The sequence below is a fragment of the Haliotis asinina genome, chromosome 1 (genome assembly GCF_037392515.1).
Source record: "Haliotis asinina isolate JCU_RB_2024 chromosome 1, JCU_Hal_asi_v2, whole genome shotgun sequence".
Lineage (NCBI taxonomy): Eukaryota > Metazoa > Mollusca > Gastropoda > Lepetellida > Haliotidae > Haliotis > Haliotis asinina.
This window is the reverse complement of record NC_090280.1, coordinates 56,176,089-56,192,599: the sequence shown is the minus strand read 5'-3', so window position 1 is coordinate 56,192,599 and position 16,511 is coordinate 56,176,089. Positions and strand designations below refer to the sequence as shown.

Below are 16,511 nucleotides of genomic sequence, written 5' to 3'. Positions count from 1 at the left end.
TGATGTCATGAAACCGGAAGTTCATCGTGAAGGTCCTGTTGCCAAAGTAACGAAACACGGCTGCGGAAAGGTACCAATCACCCCGAAGGCATTGTAAGAACCCTATACTATCTATTAATTGGATGTAGCCTCTGAAGTTAGATTTAACATAACAGGGGGCTGTTAGCAATATTAGAATGTTCACACAAAAAAGTGTATGAACGAATACACTCCGATGTTAATTGGAACCAGTGGAGCATCTGTTACCTGTGTCATATTGCAATAATTTCGCTTGCTTTTTGCAATTTAGCATCGATGAATAGAATGTGAAAACACGTATATTGCATATCTCCACGAATCTTAAACGGATCGCACCCCGTTTATACAGGTTAAAGTTTACACCCGATTGTCATTTTACTTCAATTATAAGAAACTTATATTAATCCTTGAAGGAACACGTTAGTGTTCAGTGGCAATAATGAAATAGGAATGAATGCACCGATGTTAATTTGTTAACTGGAAGTAACCCTACATCTGTTACCTTTGTCATTCTGTGGCAGTTTCACATGCTTTTTGCAATTAGGTTTCGATGAATGGTATCTGAAAACATGACTATTGTATTTGTCCACGAAGCTGAAAAGAATCGTACTTCCCATCAGAAGGTCGTGAGTACACGTGATTGTCATTTGATTTCAGGTATTAAAAATATTATATTAATCCTTGAAGGCTATCAAGTAGTTGGTATGTTCGGCAATCTCGTAGGGGTTCAGAGTTCGATTATTTGTGTTCCAGATACTGCGAAAATTGCTCTAGAACCTAAAGCGTTAGTTGAGTGGTAAATGCCGTCGTTAGCCAGTCGTAAAGTCCGAGTTTGACTCCCCATCGAGTCTACACAATTGATGGATGTGTGTTATTTTTACATGAATAAATATCTTCTGCTACTTATGATCAGTAGATTTAATTTATGTCTGGCTAATCTGTGTGGTATTTATGTTATCTGATAGTCTCGCTCAGATAGTGTTATCTCGTTCATCTCAAATGCCATCATCGAACCTTCTTTTCAAATAGCGAGCTTCTTAATCATTCAAAAACAACCCTTCAATCATTCATCACGTGCTTAGTAGAACGCGTGTACAACATCCGAGGAAGCGTTCAGCTGCATCTTTTGTGGTCCCCGCGAGCAGACGCCATAATGCGTGAACGTCAGCAGAGGTCACGTGACATGCATCCTACCATATAGGAGTTTGCAGCAGACGACAGTTTGTACACTCGGTAGACGCACAATTAACTAGTTCTGTCGGGTTGTATCAGTGCAATGTCGGCGCTAGTTGGGACATGGAATTTTCATTCCCAGGAAAACCTGGACGGGTACATGAAAGCCATAGGTGAGTGCATGGGTCTATGTGTGTGACTACTGATAAGTGTGGTAGCGATCTGGCGCTGCCGGAATTGAACGTTGTTGGCAGTTTCTGTCAAAGGTCATATTTAACTATGCTCGGAGTATCAAACTGACGATCTTTGCGTACATGATACTACATGATTTCATATTGCTGGTGTACGTTTAGGACGACTGTAGTGAGTGAATGATTATGGCCACAGAGTGTTCGATAACATTCCTCTTTATCCCTGGTGGGCACTCTTTCAAGGGCCATCACACGTTGTGCCATTTGAAACATCATGCTCGAGTTAAAACTTTGAACAAGCGCATGTCTCCTTACTCAATCAGATGAGAACCTGTGAAGATCAAGGTTCTAATTGTTTTTTCAGCAACCCATGTTTGTCGTAAAAGGCGATTATGCGGATCGTGTGGTTAGGTTCGCTGGTGTGGTTGGTTGTCACATGTCAGCGTATCCCATTTGCGTAGATCGATGTTCATGTTGTTGATCACTGAAGTGTCTGGTCTTCAGTAGCCCATGTTTGTTCCCGTGAAGATCCTGGTTAGAATTGGTCTTCAGCAACTCATGTTTGTCATAACAAGCGACTAATGGGATCAGGTTGTAAATCTCTCTGACTTGACTGAGATATGTCATCGTATGATGCTCATGTTTTTGAAGACCGGAATGTCTTGTCCAAACTCTCTTACTTGCAAATTGACGCCATGCCGGTGAGCGTGGCGTTACACAACAAACAAACTAAACGAACTGAAAGCTATTTCCTATCCAGAGTAATGCGTGATGTCCAGTGTGCGAAATACCCACTGGCCCGCTCACCCGTGGCTAGTAAAAATCCAGTCCGGTGAGTAAATCTCATCAGTCACTAGCCCGACTGGATAGTGAATTTTCAAGGGGTCATTTTCTAAATACACCACTTTCTCCGACTTATTAAGCTATGATATACTTTTAAATTATGTAAAATTATGGCCTGATGAAAATGTTCACCATATTAGCAGCTTAATGGTGAAACCTATGTCATTCAGACAATATGCTATTTTCATCTGCTTTTAGGTAATCTTTTGCTTTCTTTCTACATCTACATTTAAGGCTAATGAAATAATTTGTGGGTTAGTAACTTTCAGGCATAGCTAATGCGACTGGCTAGCAAAGTCTAGATAGAATTTCGCACGCCAGTGATACAAACACTGTTATAGTAAAACCGTGATGCTTGACGTTTACACCAACGGTTACACAACAAACAGTTCTCATTGAACCGGAAGGGTGAGTTTTGTGAGTGTAGTTTTACGCCGCTCTCCGGCTACATGACCTGAACCGGAAGGGTCTGAATTGGGATCTTAAATTGCTCTGGAACAATATCTAATGTAGTCTGGTAACAAACAAAGCATTCACATACAAGCACAACAGGAAGAGAAAGTCCTCGCTGAGTCAGACCCGATGAATGTGTGACGTGGATGTAGATATCGACATTCCTCCCAGTGTGTACGCATACACCGAACATCGTTGAGATAACGTTAACGTTGTTCCATGAGTTCATCGGTGTTGATAACGCGTTGTCTGACTAGACTAGCGCTTAGTCTCTGAATATATAAACACATACTGAACAGAAAAAGAAACGGAAGTTTCGAAAAAATGAAATGTAAAAGTAAGCGTCTTCTACATAAAACTTGACAAGTGCCACGTTTCTTTTGCCGTTCATTATTTTTCGGCAGAAACAACCAGTTCCTTTTAAATTGAAAAGACGACCCTGTGAGACCTGATATTCTGAACCCGAGGAAGTCTAGATTTGTGTCATGTGACCTTTAGCATAGAAAGGGCTATAGGTTGAAGGGAAATGATTTGGTTCAGGGACTATAAGACAAATTAATTGTCAGACTTGTGAAATGCTACTATGGTGTCGTCAGTTCCGTTTGAAAACCGTTATCTCTCATGGAAGAAGAGTTAGTACGTGTAATTTGTATAACCCTACATGTGAGGGGCCACGTGTGTAGCTTTTATAACACTTTTATTCAGGTGCGCCCCGCACGGTTCTAAATAACATTGGACACAGGTGCATTTCAGATGTAAGGTTAAAACATTTTGCTCGGGCGCATCCCAGATATATTTTTTATAATATTGCTCACATCCAACCCTTAATTTCATTACAGTGATTACAAGACCATCGCACGCCTAGTTTCTCAACACTGAGGACAGGCGAACCCACATATTAAATTAAGACACAGTGCACAGGTGGAATCGCACAAGCGTACCCTACGTGTAACGTTACAACACTGGCGAACCACACAGGAAACTTTATTCCATGCAAATACAGTCGAACGTTGTTGTATCGAACTCTGATAGCTCGATATCTCGGTTGTCTCGATATAACATTTCGATGCCGGCAAAATCCTTCATAAGCTACCATTTTTCAAGCGAGTTTAACTCAATGCGGATATGTCGATATTTCGGATATCTCGACATAATTTCATTGTCCCAACGAGCAAAATTACCATTTAAGCTCGATATTTGCAAAGTATCCCTCTGAACTGAGGGAAAGTGAGTCATGAATCTTCGGAAACTCGACATTTTTTATTTGCAGTATCGATCCCCAGTCTTCAGCGTGACGAGCGAACGCTTTATGCACTCAGCTATCTAGACCAACACTTAATCTCCAATATGTAATTTTGATAGTTTGAAATAAACCCATTTAAATTTAAATTGAGCCCCAGTCAAATCATCCTCGATATATCCATGGCATACCTTCCGATAAGCCTTCACCATACCCAGGATGCGTCTACGGCTCCGTCCGATAAATTTATTACCTCCCTTGGAAGGCTTTTTAGCCAATCAGGTGTCTACACTGGGAAGTTGAGCGAGCCAATCATAACTCACTTTCAAACTTGGCAACACACACCATGCAGAGGTTCTCCGAAAGAGGTAGAAGGAGTTCTTGAATATATTTTTTAAAGGTTAGGACCTGTCAGTTTGTCTGTATGATGTCCCCCAATTCTGAGTCGCACTGCGAACAAACCTTCGCAGCTGTGACCGCCATCTTTGTTGAAACTGGCAAGCTTTTTTGTAATGGCGGCTAAACTGATTGGTTGCTGTGAGAATGCAGAGCCAGCAAAGGGAGGTAATAAAATTATGGGGCCGACCAGTAGCTGCATCCAGGGTATAGTGGAGATTTGCCTGAACGTATACCCTGGAGATATCGAGGAAGCAGTCAGATAGGAAATTAAGAACCTAGGAAAGTCTCGAGTGTTTTATTAAGAGCTGTAGCTCTGCAGCGATGACAAGTCAGTAGGAGGATAATGTGGTTCAGGGACTGTGAAACAGACTGTTGGCCATCCAAAAGTACCCTTAATATCTGAAATCAAACGACACGCTACGAGCGTTAATCTTCAAAGGAGATTCTCTGCATGCACTTTCTGTGTGCTCGAAAACAGATATCGCTGTTAATGGTGCTGTGGAACAGCTCCACAGCAGGGGATTCCTGCAAGTGAGAGGCGTCGGTCGTTACTGAACAGAAATATATGATATCCAGTTCATCAACGACGTTTCATGTCAAGGCCTCACGTGCTCGAAGTTAAATCTGTACATACCCATAACGTTGTGTCCTAATAGGCATATTCAGGACTTTGTTAATCTTGGTCGGTGAAAGTCACTCTGCTGTCTGTAACTTGTTACAAGCAAATTCTTCGAATAAGCATCGGGATGTGTTGTCCTTCTTGAACGGCGCCAGTCACTCTTTTGTCAATCGATCACTGTTTTGTCCGGTCCAGACGCGATTTTTTACGAGATTCGTCACATGGTTTGATTACTGTTATATGGGGTGTTAGTTTGCGATACTGCTTTCAAACAGGGACGCTATCGTAAGGGGCGACACACGGATGGAGTGGGTTAATCAAACAGGCTGATTCGGTTGATGCAAGTAGGGATACTCTACAACTCTATATAGGCTCCCTGATGCAAGTCACCGTATACCAGCATTCGTAACTACTCGGGTCATTCCGGAAAGCCGGATGGCGTTCTTCTTGCCGGTTACGGAAAGAGGCGAGTAGTTACGAATGCGTATACCAGTTGCGAAGATCTATGTCCATGATGCCATTCGTAACTACTCGTGTCATTCCGGCAAGGTCAGGAAAGAGGCATGAAGTTACGAGAGCTCTGAGCAATATTCAAGCTATATATAGGCCTGAGTTTGACTATCTGAAGACGCAATCCAGGGATCAATCCTATATGTAGAGGCGCGATGACATGCAGGCAACTAGTTCTATCCATCGACCCTGGCATTTCGATATATTTAGACATCTCTTGTTAATCAATAGGCAAAGAAATTGTTTTCAGTTGAAACTAAATTCAAAATTCCTCGGGAGTTGAATAATCCCAGTAATTTCAGGCATTAAAAATATTATTTATCTGGGAAATGTGATCTTTATTAAGACCCATGGTGACTTGGACTAGACAGGTTTCCAGTAATCCATGCGCAAGTGTCAAGTGGTGGGGTCGAGTTGATGTGTACATGTAGATCGATATTCATGATGTCAAAGACAGGATTGTCTGGCCGTGACTCGCTTTTTCACAGATCTCCACCAAAACCGTTGAAATGTTGATGAGTTTGGCGTTAAACAATAAACAATCCGATATTTTACAACACAAGCTTCATCAATTAGATTACAAAACTGCTGCCCGTTTGCGTCCCGTTTTGAATAACATTGTTGCCTGTTGAAATTGTAATTCAGTTGGTCATAAAATAGAACTCAACGATTCCCGTCCTGTCAAAACACGTGCCACTTCAAAGACACACATGGGTACGATGTGTGAAGCCCATTTTCTGGTGTCCCTCGCCGTGATATTGCTGGAATATTGCTAAAAGCGAAGTAAAACTAAATTCACTCGCTCACTCAAAGACGTATATACACGCGGGTGTGATATATAAGCGAAGGACAGAATCACTATGTATTATTCATTATCTCCGTGAGATATGATCTTCAGGAAGGATCAGGGTGCGTTCGGAAGTCGCCATTAACGAGGCACAGGGCATAGGCGCAGGCACGCCATTAAGGGGTCAGCCTGTGCAGTTTTAACATTCCCGTATGTCACGCTGTGTAATATACAACCGAGGGGAAAAGTTACCCTAGTTTTTATAATTAAGAATTGTCACAAACTGTGGCTAAATTTGAAAGTGCACTTTACCTGTACTTACTCCAGCAACAGTTCGTACACTATAGTGTGTGTCTAGGCGGTTCCGTGTGTGCCTGGCCGGTTTGTGTGTCTAGGCGGTTCCGTGTGTGCCTGGCCGGCTTGTCTGTGTCTAGGCGGTTCCGTGTGTGCCTGGCCGGTTTGTGTGTGTCTAAGCGGTTCCGTGAGTGCCTGGCCGGTTTGTGTGTGTCTAAGCGGTTCCGTGTGTGCCTGGCCGGTTTGTGTGTGTCAAGGCGGTGTCGTGTGTGCCTGGCCTGTTTGTCTGTGTCTAAGCGGTTCCGTGAGTGCCTGGCCGGTTTGTCTGTGTCTGAGCGGATCCGTGTGTGCCTGGCCGGTTTGTGTGTGTCTAAGCGGTTCCGTGTGTGGCTGGTCGATTTGTGTGTGTCTAGGCGGTTCCGTGTGTGCCTGGCCTGTTTGTCTGTGTCTAGGCGGTGTCGCATGTGCCTGGCCGGTTTGTCTGTGTCTAGGTGGTGCCGTGTGTGCCTGGCCGGTTTGTCTGTGTCTAGGCGGTTCCGGGCGTGCCTGGCCGGTTTGTCTGTGTCTAGGCGGTTCCGTGTGTGCCTGGCCTGTTTGTCAGTGTCTAGGCGGTGTCGTGTGTGCCTGGCCTGTTTGTCAGTGTCTAGGCGGTGTCGTGTGTGCCTGGCCGGTTTGTCTGTGTCTAGGTGGTGCCGTGCGTGCCTGGCCGGTTTGTCTGTGTCTAGGCGGTTCCGTGTGTGCCTGGCCTGTTTGTCAGTGTCTAGGCGGTGTCGTGTGTGCCAAGACGGTTTCATGCTTGTCTGGTCAGCTTGGTGTGTGCCTAGACGGCTTTGTGTGTGTGTGGTCAGCTTTCTGTGTGTCTAGATGGCTTTGTGTGTGTCTGGTCAGCTTGGTGTGTGCCTAGACGGCTTTGTGTGTGTGTGTGGTCAGTTTGGTGTGTGGCTAGGCGGTTTCGCGTGTGCTGTTTCGGTATTGTGTGTGCCTAGGCGGTTCCATGTTTGCCTAGGCGGTATTGTGTGTTCAAACGCGGTATTGTTTGTGACCAGGCGGTTTTGTGTGTGCCTGGTCAGTGTAGTGTGTGCTTAGGTGGTTTCGTGTATGCTTAGGCTTTATCGTGTGTGCCCATGCGGTATTTGGGTTCAACGAAGACAGGAAGTTGCTCCTATATGATCTTTCTCCCAGGGTCCAAATATATGTTCCCTGAATTTCCTCTACATTTCCTTATAACACCTTGTTTGCAGATGATGTAGGTAAATTCTGTTAAACTGGGAATGCAATACAACTTGCGGATCTTGTCAGCCAAGGAATACAACTCTTATCACAATTCTCTGTGCAGAGTCCCGTTTCTAGACAATGGCCCCCGTTGACTGCGGGCTTGAACTGGCATGGCTTCCCTTTGAACTTGCTCTTTTGCTTCAATATGTTAACGTGAACAGGCAATGTGATTCCCGTTAACAAAACAAAACTTGACAGAACTCCACACAAAATCTTCACCTGTTGTTGAGCGATCTTATCGATATGACATTTGTTAGTATGTGCATAAATGCGACATTCGGAACTCGGCAACTATTCGGTTGCATGTTGGTTTAACACCACATTCAGCAATATTACAGCTATATGGAGGCGGTCTGTGAAAAATCGAAACTGGTCCAACCAATCCAGTGATCAACATCATGAGCACCTCTCCTGCTGGGTTAGGAAATGGTAAAGTCGTACTTATTGCACTGATTAAAGCTGCACCATAGTATTGTAAATACGTAAGTCATGGCTCCATAAAACACTGCTAAAGTATGCAACACGCCGACGATGTGAGCACCCGTGATGATCTAGGGTAGAATTGACCTCCGGTAACTCATGCTTGTCGTAAGAGGCGACTGGCGGAGTCGGTCAGACTTGCCCACTTGGTTGACACATGTTATCGGTTCCCAAATGCGCAGATTGATGCTCATGCTGTTGATCACTCAGTTGTGTGGTCCATACTCGATTATTTACTGAGTGCCGCCATAAAGTTTGAATATTAGTAACGGAGCTACTATATACGACCGTTTTGCAAATATATAAATTGAGATGGAGAGGAAATTAAAGCTGTCAAGGTTATGAAGCGTTTGGGCAGCCTGCCTGTAACGGCTTTTGTGACGATAAATAATTTTGTGGATTTTATATCTTCTATTTATTTATTTATTTATTTATTTATTTATTTATTTATTTATTTGTGGCTGGGGAGGGGGATATCCCAAAACAGCAAGTGTTTACTTTCTTTTGAACATCAGTATATGGGTATATCAAGAGCACTGGCGACATTACTAATTAACGCCATGCCCAGAAGGGCTAATATACAACGAGTCCGATGACTTTGAACTCGATATACTGCTTATACCGGTACCTGGTGGGAATTATGCCCGTTGAAAGGCAATTCAGGTCAAGGTCATCATGATGGCGCTTTCACACGCGAGATGAAAAATCCAAAGAGTTTTTTCCATTAATTACCCTTTGTGTAGCTTGATTAAACACGCCTGTCGGAATTAATTGTGATTGTCGATATAGCATCGAGTGGAAACATACTTTATATCTAATTGAATTGTGAGGAACTAATGAAGTGTGAAACTTTATAGGATGCAAGTCATTTAGCTCACAATACAGATTGCTGATTTTTATACAAATGCCAATAATTGACGACTGACAGTGTACGTTGTTTTATAATTGTTCCTGCAATTTGTGCTCAACGTTAGAATAAAAAGTGACGTAATTCCATCGGTCACGTCAAGGACGTTCGATTTCCTACATGGGTACAATGTGTGAAGGCCACTTCGTGTGTCCCCCGCTGTGATATTGCTGGAATGTTGCTAAACGCGGCGTAAAACCAGACCTACTCACTCACTCCAAGTGGGTGAAAGTATAAATCTACTTACTTTGCGGACATTCAGATTACTGATTTCTGAACGGAACCTGCAGTGGATCATGTAACAGAACCTGTTTCCAGTGTTGATATCAAGCCCACACGAACTCAGAGTATTAAAGTATAATGCAATCATATTCTTGAATTCACTGGGTGATTTGTGTAGGTCTGAGGTCTTCAAGCAAAGAATTCCAAAGTTCAGTATTACTGGCTAAAATGATGTTGTCTTGATCAGTCATGAATATTCTATTAGATGACGTTCATACACATGTATTCTTAGAAAACACCCGTGAATCTCAGGTCAAGGTGACCTCTCATCACGCCATTGTCAAATCAATGTCTTTAAAATGAAAATATAGTGGTGCGAGTTTCATTTAGGCCAGTAGACCTCAAAAGTATCAACAATAACCACTAGTCTTAATCAAACCATACAGTGCGTGGGTTTAGGGTGTTAAAAACCACAAAGAGTAAATTAAAGCATGACCTGATTGTCGCCAAACATTCACCAGGTTAAGAACCAGTACAGGGTACAACACGTGATTGTGAAACGTCAAAGAAAAACAATTCCACTAACACTGATAATATAAATATAATACCAGTAGTATCATTGGTGGTTTGAGATAACATTAGAAAAAAAAAAGAAAAAAAACAGGGAAAAGCTCAAACAATCATGTCATAATCATTCACACCTCAACTTTTGAGGACACAATGGTAGTCAGTGTGAAATTGTATACTTTTCCCGCAGTATATTTGCATTCGAACATATTGGCGTCCTGAACAGCGCATATTTCAATAGCTCGAGGCTTGACGTGCACTGAAATGACTCTCAAACCACAAATTTAAATTCATTTTCATTTATTTTAGGAGTCCTTTGCAAATGTATTTCCTTTTCTAAAACAATAAGTCGTCCTTCCGTCGCCATAGTAACCAGGTGTTCTCGTCAACACAACCTGAGTTAAACTATAACGCCCTTAGGCGATCAAAGCATCCAACTAAATGTTCTTTGAAAATATTGATTAATCCATACCGCGAGGCAGATCGAGATGTCTGGGGTCGGGAAGCGTAGGCAGGGTGCACGTGAATTATACAAGGTGGACACTGAGTCATGTAAAGATAGTATCACTTGGTGGCATGTTGTCACATGATCATGTTCTACCACCAGCAGAGTATGGGTGCACACGTTTGAGAGGGGTCGGGGGGGTATGGTGTGTGTGTGTGTGTGTGTGTGTGTGTGTGTGTGTGTGTGTGAGGGGGGGGGGGTTACCGGAGGGCTTGCACATTTCATTCATTACAGAACTGTCAGCATCTACGCATACACGTCGTACAACGTGCTCTGTCGCACAGCGAGCTCTGACAAACAGTAACCTGGAAATCGTGGAAATCTGAAAACGTTAGAAACGTTTGGCGGTCTGGTACGGAAGTGATATTGACTCAATCTCATTTTGCGTTGCAGAACTACACTGAAATAAGCGCAGAAAGACACCCCAGGTGTAACCAGTGACCCAGATGCATTGTGAATCAGTTTACGACCTCATCAAACAGGGACAGTCTGTCTGAACCTCGACATAAAGTATAGAAATACAGTGTTATTAAAGTTTAAACTTAAAATTAACATAAACATGGGTCAAAATTGCTCTGAATGTTGCAAAGATCCAATGTATTTTCAATATCGCAAGGGTTAGATCTGTTTTGAAAGTCACAAAGGTCTGATCTGTCTGATCTGTCTGATCTAATGTGCCAGTCACAAGGATCCAATCTAGCTGGATGTTGGAAAGGTCATATCTGTTTCCTAAGGGTCGTTTGTTAATTTAAAAGTCTCACGGAACTGATTTATATTAATGTCTCAAGGGTCAAACCTTACTCTCGATTCTGCGCCTAAAAGGCTTAAAGAGGTCCCAGTATATTTTACTTCAGCAACCCATGCTTGTGGTAAGAGCCTGTTAGCTTGGGCCTAGATTTTCGACGTTCTCTAAGCGCTAAGATAGTCGTAGGTGCCATACATTAACATGAATTTACGACTATCTTAGCGCTAAGAGAGTTCGAAAATCTAGTCCCTGATCGATAGTTCAGGTTACTGACTTAGCAAGTCGCTGCACATGATTGTCATATGATTGGATTGTCTGATCCACTTGTGGTTTTTCACACAGACGGCGTTAAATAACAAACTGAGACAAGCGTTTACATGTCACTAGTCTGTGGGGTAACCTAGTTCGATTCCTCACATGGATACAATGTTTGAAGCCCATTTCTGGTGTCTCCTGCCTTTATATTGCTGGAATATAGCTAAACGCGCCACAGAAACACATTCACTTACACATGGTGGATGAAAGTAGAAACAGGAAAACGTATGATTCTACCCAGGACGTATGTTTAGTTTCCGTGCCTCTGTTGCAGGTGTGCCCGAGGAGATGAGGGAGGTCGCGAAGAAAAGTAAACCATTATTAGAAATCACTAAAGATGCCAGCGACCAGTTCATGATTCGCACCACAGTTGGGGACAAAGTGAAGGAATACAAGTTCGTGATCGGCGTGTCATTTGACCATGTTTCCCTCACTGGCCAACCCATGAAGGTACACACACGTTTTGTAGTGAAATTCGAAAGTGTTCTTTTTCCATTTTTTGGAAGCTACATGAAGAAATGGTTGGAGGTGATTGTACCAGAGACATAATTAATGGGTATGAAAGAAGTTTAAGAAAATAGAATATGACACTCAGGTGCGGTCATTATTTGAGTGAGTGAGTGAGGTTGGCGTTATGCCGCTTGTAGCAATATTTCAGCAATCGAACCTGGGTCTTCGGTGTAACGAGCGAACGCTTTAACCGCTAGGCTACCCCGCCGCCCTCACGATTTTAAGTACTGTGAAGGTAAAGGCATGCAAATTGATGTACATGTATATTGTGTCTACATAAGTTGAAATGTTGAAATTTGGAACCAGAACTGGTTCTGTGAATATACTCTTGTCACCGGAAAATCTGGTACTGGACGTAAGCTAGGCCCCGTCTCGCATACCGCGTGGTAGAGACATGACAGAGTATCCAGTTCTTCAGACGGATGCTCATGGTGTCAGTCAATTTCTTCTCTGGACCACACTTGAGTGAGTGAGTGAGGGTTTACCCTGCTTTTAGCAATATCACAACTGGGTACACCGAAAATTGGCTTCATGCATAGTACCCATGTGGGCAATCGAACCCTGGTCTTTAGTGTGACGAACGAGCCCCTCAACCACAAGGCCATCCCACCACCCCAGTAGCTAGAACATCACTCAGTGGAGTATTATACAACAAATAATTTGTCTTTCTGTTTCATGAAGTCAGTGGTGAACCTCGTCGGAGAGAAAATGGTGGAAACTCAGACCCTGGGGGATAGCAACATCGTCATCGAGAGATCTGTGGAGGGAGACCAGCTTCAGTCGGTAGGTATTCGGCAGTCAGACACGTCCCAGTTACAGATCAAAATAATTCTCAGAACTTCTTCGGTTTTCATACATCACGTATCTCCTCGCCGCGGAAATGGAAGCGGTCGTTTTTGTCGCCATTTTATCAAATCAAAGCTTTGGTTACACTCATTCATGACTAACTCTTGTTATTCCATATTTCGTCCACAGGCATTCGTGGTGGATTAAAGGTTAATTCTGTTTTTTAGATGACTCCCGACTCGATATGCTTCACTGTGCAATACATCTATTGTACAATGAAGCATTTCGAGTTGGAGTTCATCTAAAAAATTCTTCTGTTAATCTTTAATCCTCGCAATGACACGAGGGCCTGGGATCCGGGGTAGAATAGATATTCAGCAACCAATTGCGCAGATCGATGCCCATGCTGTTGATCACTGGATTGCCTGGTCCAGACTTGATTATTTACAGACCGCCGCCATATAGCTGGAATATTGCTGAGTGCGGTGTAAAATTAAACTCACTCACCCCGTGGGAGGTCGCTTCGATAAGTACACTATTTCCATTTTATGCTTGCCCACGTCGGGGATAGTAATGGCTTTGATTATGCTCATTCTTAGTCGCTTTGTTGTGACACCTTGGGGTGACTTTGATGTCATGGACGTTAATAGCACCGTCGGGCGCTGCATGTAATCCTGACGAGTTACTTACACGTGCCCTCAAGAATCACATTATCATCGGTTGCCATGGCAATTAACTATGTGTGTTAATTATAAATTCAACATTATGAGACGTTCAGTGTGTTTAGTAAGTCTGCTAGTTTAGGAATGTAAATCAGGAATCTTCCAGACATCAGTAAGTTTTTATCATCATCATCATCATCATCATCATCACTACCGCCACCGCCACCACCACAGTCGTCGTCGTCATCGTCATCATCATGTTGTAAACGATGACAACGACATGTTAATATTTCTTATCAAAAGTCTATTACATTCACATAGAAAAAGAATATTTTTCATCTTATTAATGTTACCATTAACTATAAGCAAAGCAGCAACTAATGAAACCTCGATTACACTCACCACTGGATAAATTGACCCTCCGTGAAACATCAAAGGGAAAATCTAACGCAAAAAGAACGAAAAAAAAGAGGCCATAATGACCCATTTGGTCCTACTGATAACTATGGTCGGGTGACAAGTTTTCAACATTCTGGGTAACTGCCGTAATATCACTCACCCCACTCCTCAATGACTGTATGGGACGTTGAATTTGACCTTGTTGTTGCGTTCCAGTATTGATGGATGGTGACAGTGGGTAGCATAGTGGTTAAAGTGTTCGCTCGCCATGTCGAAGACCCGGTTTCGATCCCCCATATAGGTACAGTGTGTGAAGCCATTTTCTGTTTTTCTCCTCCGTGATATTGCTGGAATACTGAACTCGTTCACTCTTGATGAAGGACTTGTTCCAAGGCATCAGGACCTTGTACCGGAGGATCTCTCTGGCTTATTCTGCGATCCATTATGTCATAATCATACACTGTGGGATTTCGAACTGAGGCTCCTTTCACGAGCCAACCCTTTACAAAGGTTAACCTTAACTCCCATTCTTTAACACGGCAGTGGGGTTACGTTAGCGAATTACGATCACCTTAGTGTTTTGTTAAAGGAGGCCCTGGACTTTAGAGGTCCAAGGCTGAGTTACCTCTGCCTGTTGACGTAATACATCACCAGACTGTAACGGTATGTGGTCCGGCATGGTCGTCCAATGTTCAGCACATGGGCATCGGATTGTGGTACGAGAAGCTAGTCCTTTATGTCAGTGATGTACCGTTGAATCTCATTTTGTCTGATTGTAAAAAAAATAAAGTTTACATAATGAACTCAAATACTGTCACTGAGCCCTCGCCAAACGGTGCTTGCTCCAAGATGGAACGTTTTATATTCAGACATTGGACCAGATGACCCTTTCTCGTGACGTCAAATTAATCACGTTGAGCTTGACACCACGCCAGCCATGCTGGCAAATATTCATCTAGAACTTTATTCTTTATATCATCAAAGTTGGGCCCTCTAAGAAGGCTTCACAATAGGTAAAGGATGCACTTCATCTTCAATTAAATCAAGATCAAGATCATTCTCGTCTCGCTATATATAGTACATAATATACCACTTTCCATTCAACAAGTCATTGTTTAAGGTTAAGCTCGTAACTCGAATAGCTTAATGTGGACTTACCAGAAGTCGTAGCGTTAAGGTTGTTCGTACTAAAGCACCCTGATCTTAAGATCGGTTTGCTCTTGAATTCCATGCTCAGTCAGATGTACTGTTGCTGTGACAAACGTCTTGTGAGTTGCCTTCAAACCAGCCATGCAGAACACAGACATGTCGGTAATATTCGTCTAAGTAAACTTATCCTCAGTACTTTTCGTTCCATTCCACCACTGAGTCTAACAAAACCTTACGGGAGGTCGCGTCAGGTAACCTTTGAGACTGACCAGTCAGAACACAGCTTACCAAATCGCGAGAGTGGACATTTGCACACACCTTTTGAACTTTTTATCTCGAAGAGGTTTCGTACCCGAACTATTCCGAATGCTATTTAGTGTACGCTCATTTCCGGGTGATGCACACGGCACACGTTACAAGTAAACAGTCGTTGAAAATAGTGTTTTTTGTCAATATTCAAGGATGTCATCTTGCGGAAATTTTAGCTAATGGTAACCATGTCAACAGAAACCCCAAAGTGACCTGAATATTTTGTAAGTCTCTCCGATCCCTAAGTAGAAGTCGTTGTCTGATTGGTTAAATCTGTTTAACCGTCTCGCGTTTGATTGGACGGTCATAAGTCGCTCGAAGGTTACCTGACGCGACCTTCTACTAGGGTTTGTTAGACTCAGTGGTGGAGTGTAACGAATAACACTGAGACTAAGTTTACTTAGACTAACAATATTCATTTATATATTGAATACAAAGCTAACAAGGTAACGATGATTGACAGAACAGATTCCTAGTCCAATGCAAACAGAGCACAAATTTAAAATACTGGTCACAAATCTAAAACAGTAACTATATTATTAACAAGCAGGTTCACAGTCTTACCATATCATCCCACCGGGAACCCATTTACTGCTGAGTGAAGAAGATTTATTTGAAGATTTCATTATTGAAGCTGTTGTATCGTTCCATGATTTTAAAGTCGACATCCTTCCTTTCCCAGAGGATGACCGCCAACGACGTAACGGCGTGCGTGACGTTCAGCAGAGCATGACCGGAAGTACTCCGCCCTCCATCCTTTCGTCCAGTCAACGAGTACCACCGCACGAACGCGCCATCTTAAAATCTGCATGTGGATTTATAACGCGATCACCTCAAACATATACATCACTGTCATACCTGTACTCTTATATGGTAATAAACTCTCTTACAGCTGTTTTCTGTTTTCAGTGAGGTATGTATGTGTGTATGGTTGTGCGCGCGTGTGTGTGTGAGAGAGAGGTGGGGTGGGCGGGTAGGAGATGGTGTTGGTGGAACTATACAGATGGATTGATGGGTGTTTGGATGTACACACAGGTGTTTTTTGAGTCACATTATGAATACTTGATTTTCCGCTCAATTTGTCGCAGTTGCGCAGTAGGTACTTCCTTAGTGGCGATCACGTGACAAAGGACACGCTAGAGGACAAAATGGC

The 16,511-nt window shown here is 42.9% G+C and overlaps 1 protein-coding gene across 1 annotated transcript; it reads left to right on the top strand.

Annotated features, from left to right (window-relative positions):
• The first annotated feature begins 1,101 nt into the window (after positions 1 to 1,101).
• On the top strand, positions 1,102 to 16,253 carry LOC137281225 (fatty acid-binding protein, adipocyte-like). Its single transcript, XM_067812358.1, has 4 exons — positions 1,102 to 1,364; positions 11,818 to 11,993; positions 12,735 to 12,836; positions 16,041 to 16,253. The coding sequence occupies exons 1-4, from the start codon at positions 1,295 to 1,297 to the stop codon at positions 16,089 to 16,091; spliced, it is 399 nt and encodes a 132-aa protein (XP_067668459.1). The 5' UTR covers positions 1,102 to 1,294; the 3' UTR covers positions 16,092 to 16,253.
• Positions 16,254 to 16,511: the final 258 nt, after the last annotated feature.

Coding starts and splice junctions, on each gene's coding strand:
- LOC137281225 (XM_067812358.1), top strand. CDS start 1,295: ATGTCGGCGCTAGTTGGGACATGGAATTTTCATTCCCAGGAAAACCTG. Junction 1,365..11,817: donor CGGGTACATGAAAGCCATAG/GTGAGTGCATGG, acceptor CCTCTGTTGCAG/GTGTGCCCGAGGAGATGAGG. Junction 12,837..16,040: donor AGGGAGACCAGCTTCAGTCG/GTAGGTATTCGG, acceptor TTCCTTTCCCAG/AGGATGACCGCCAACGACGT.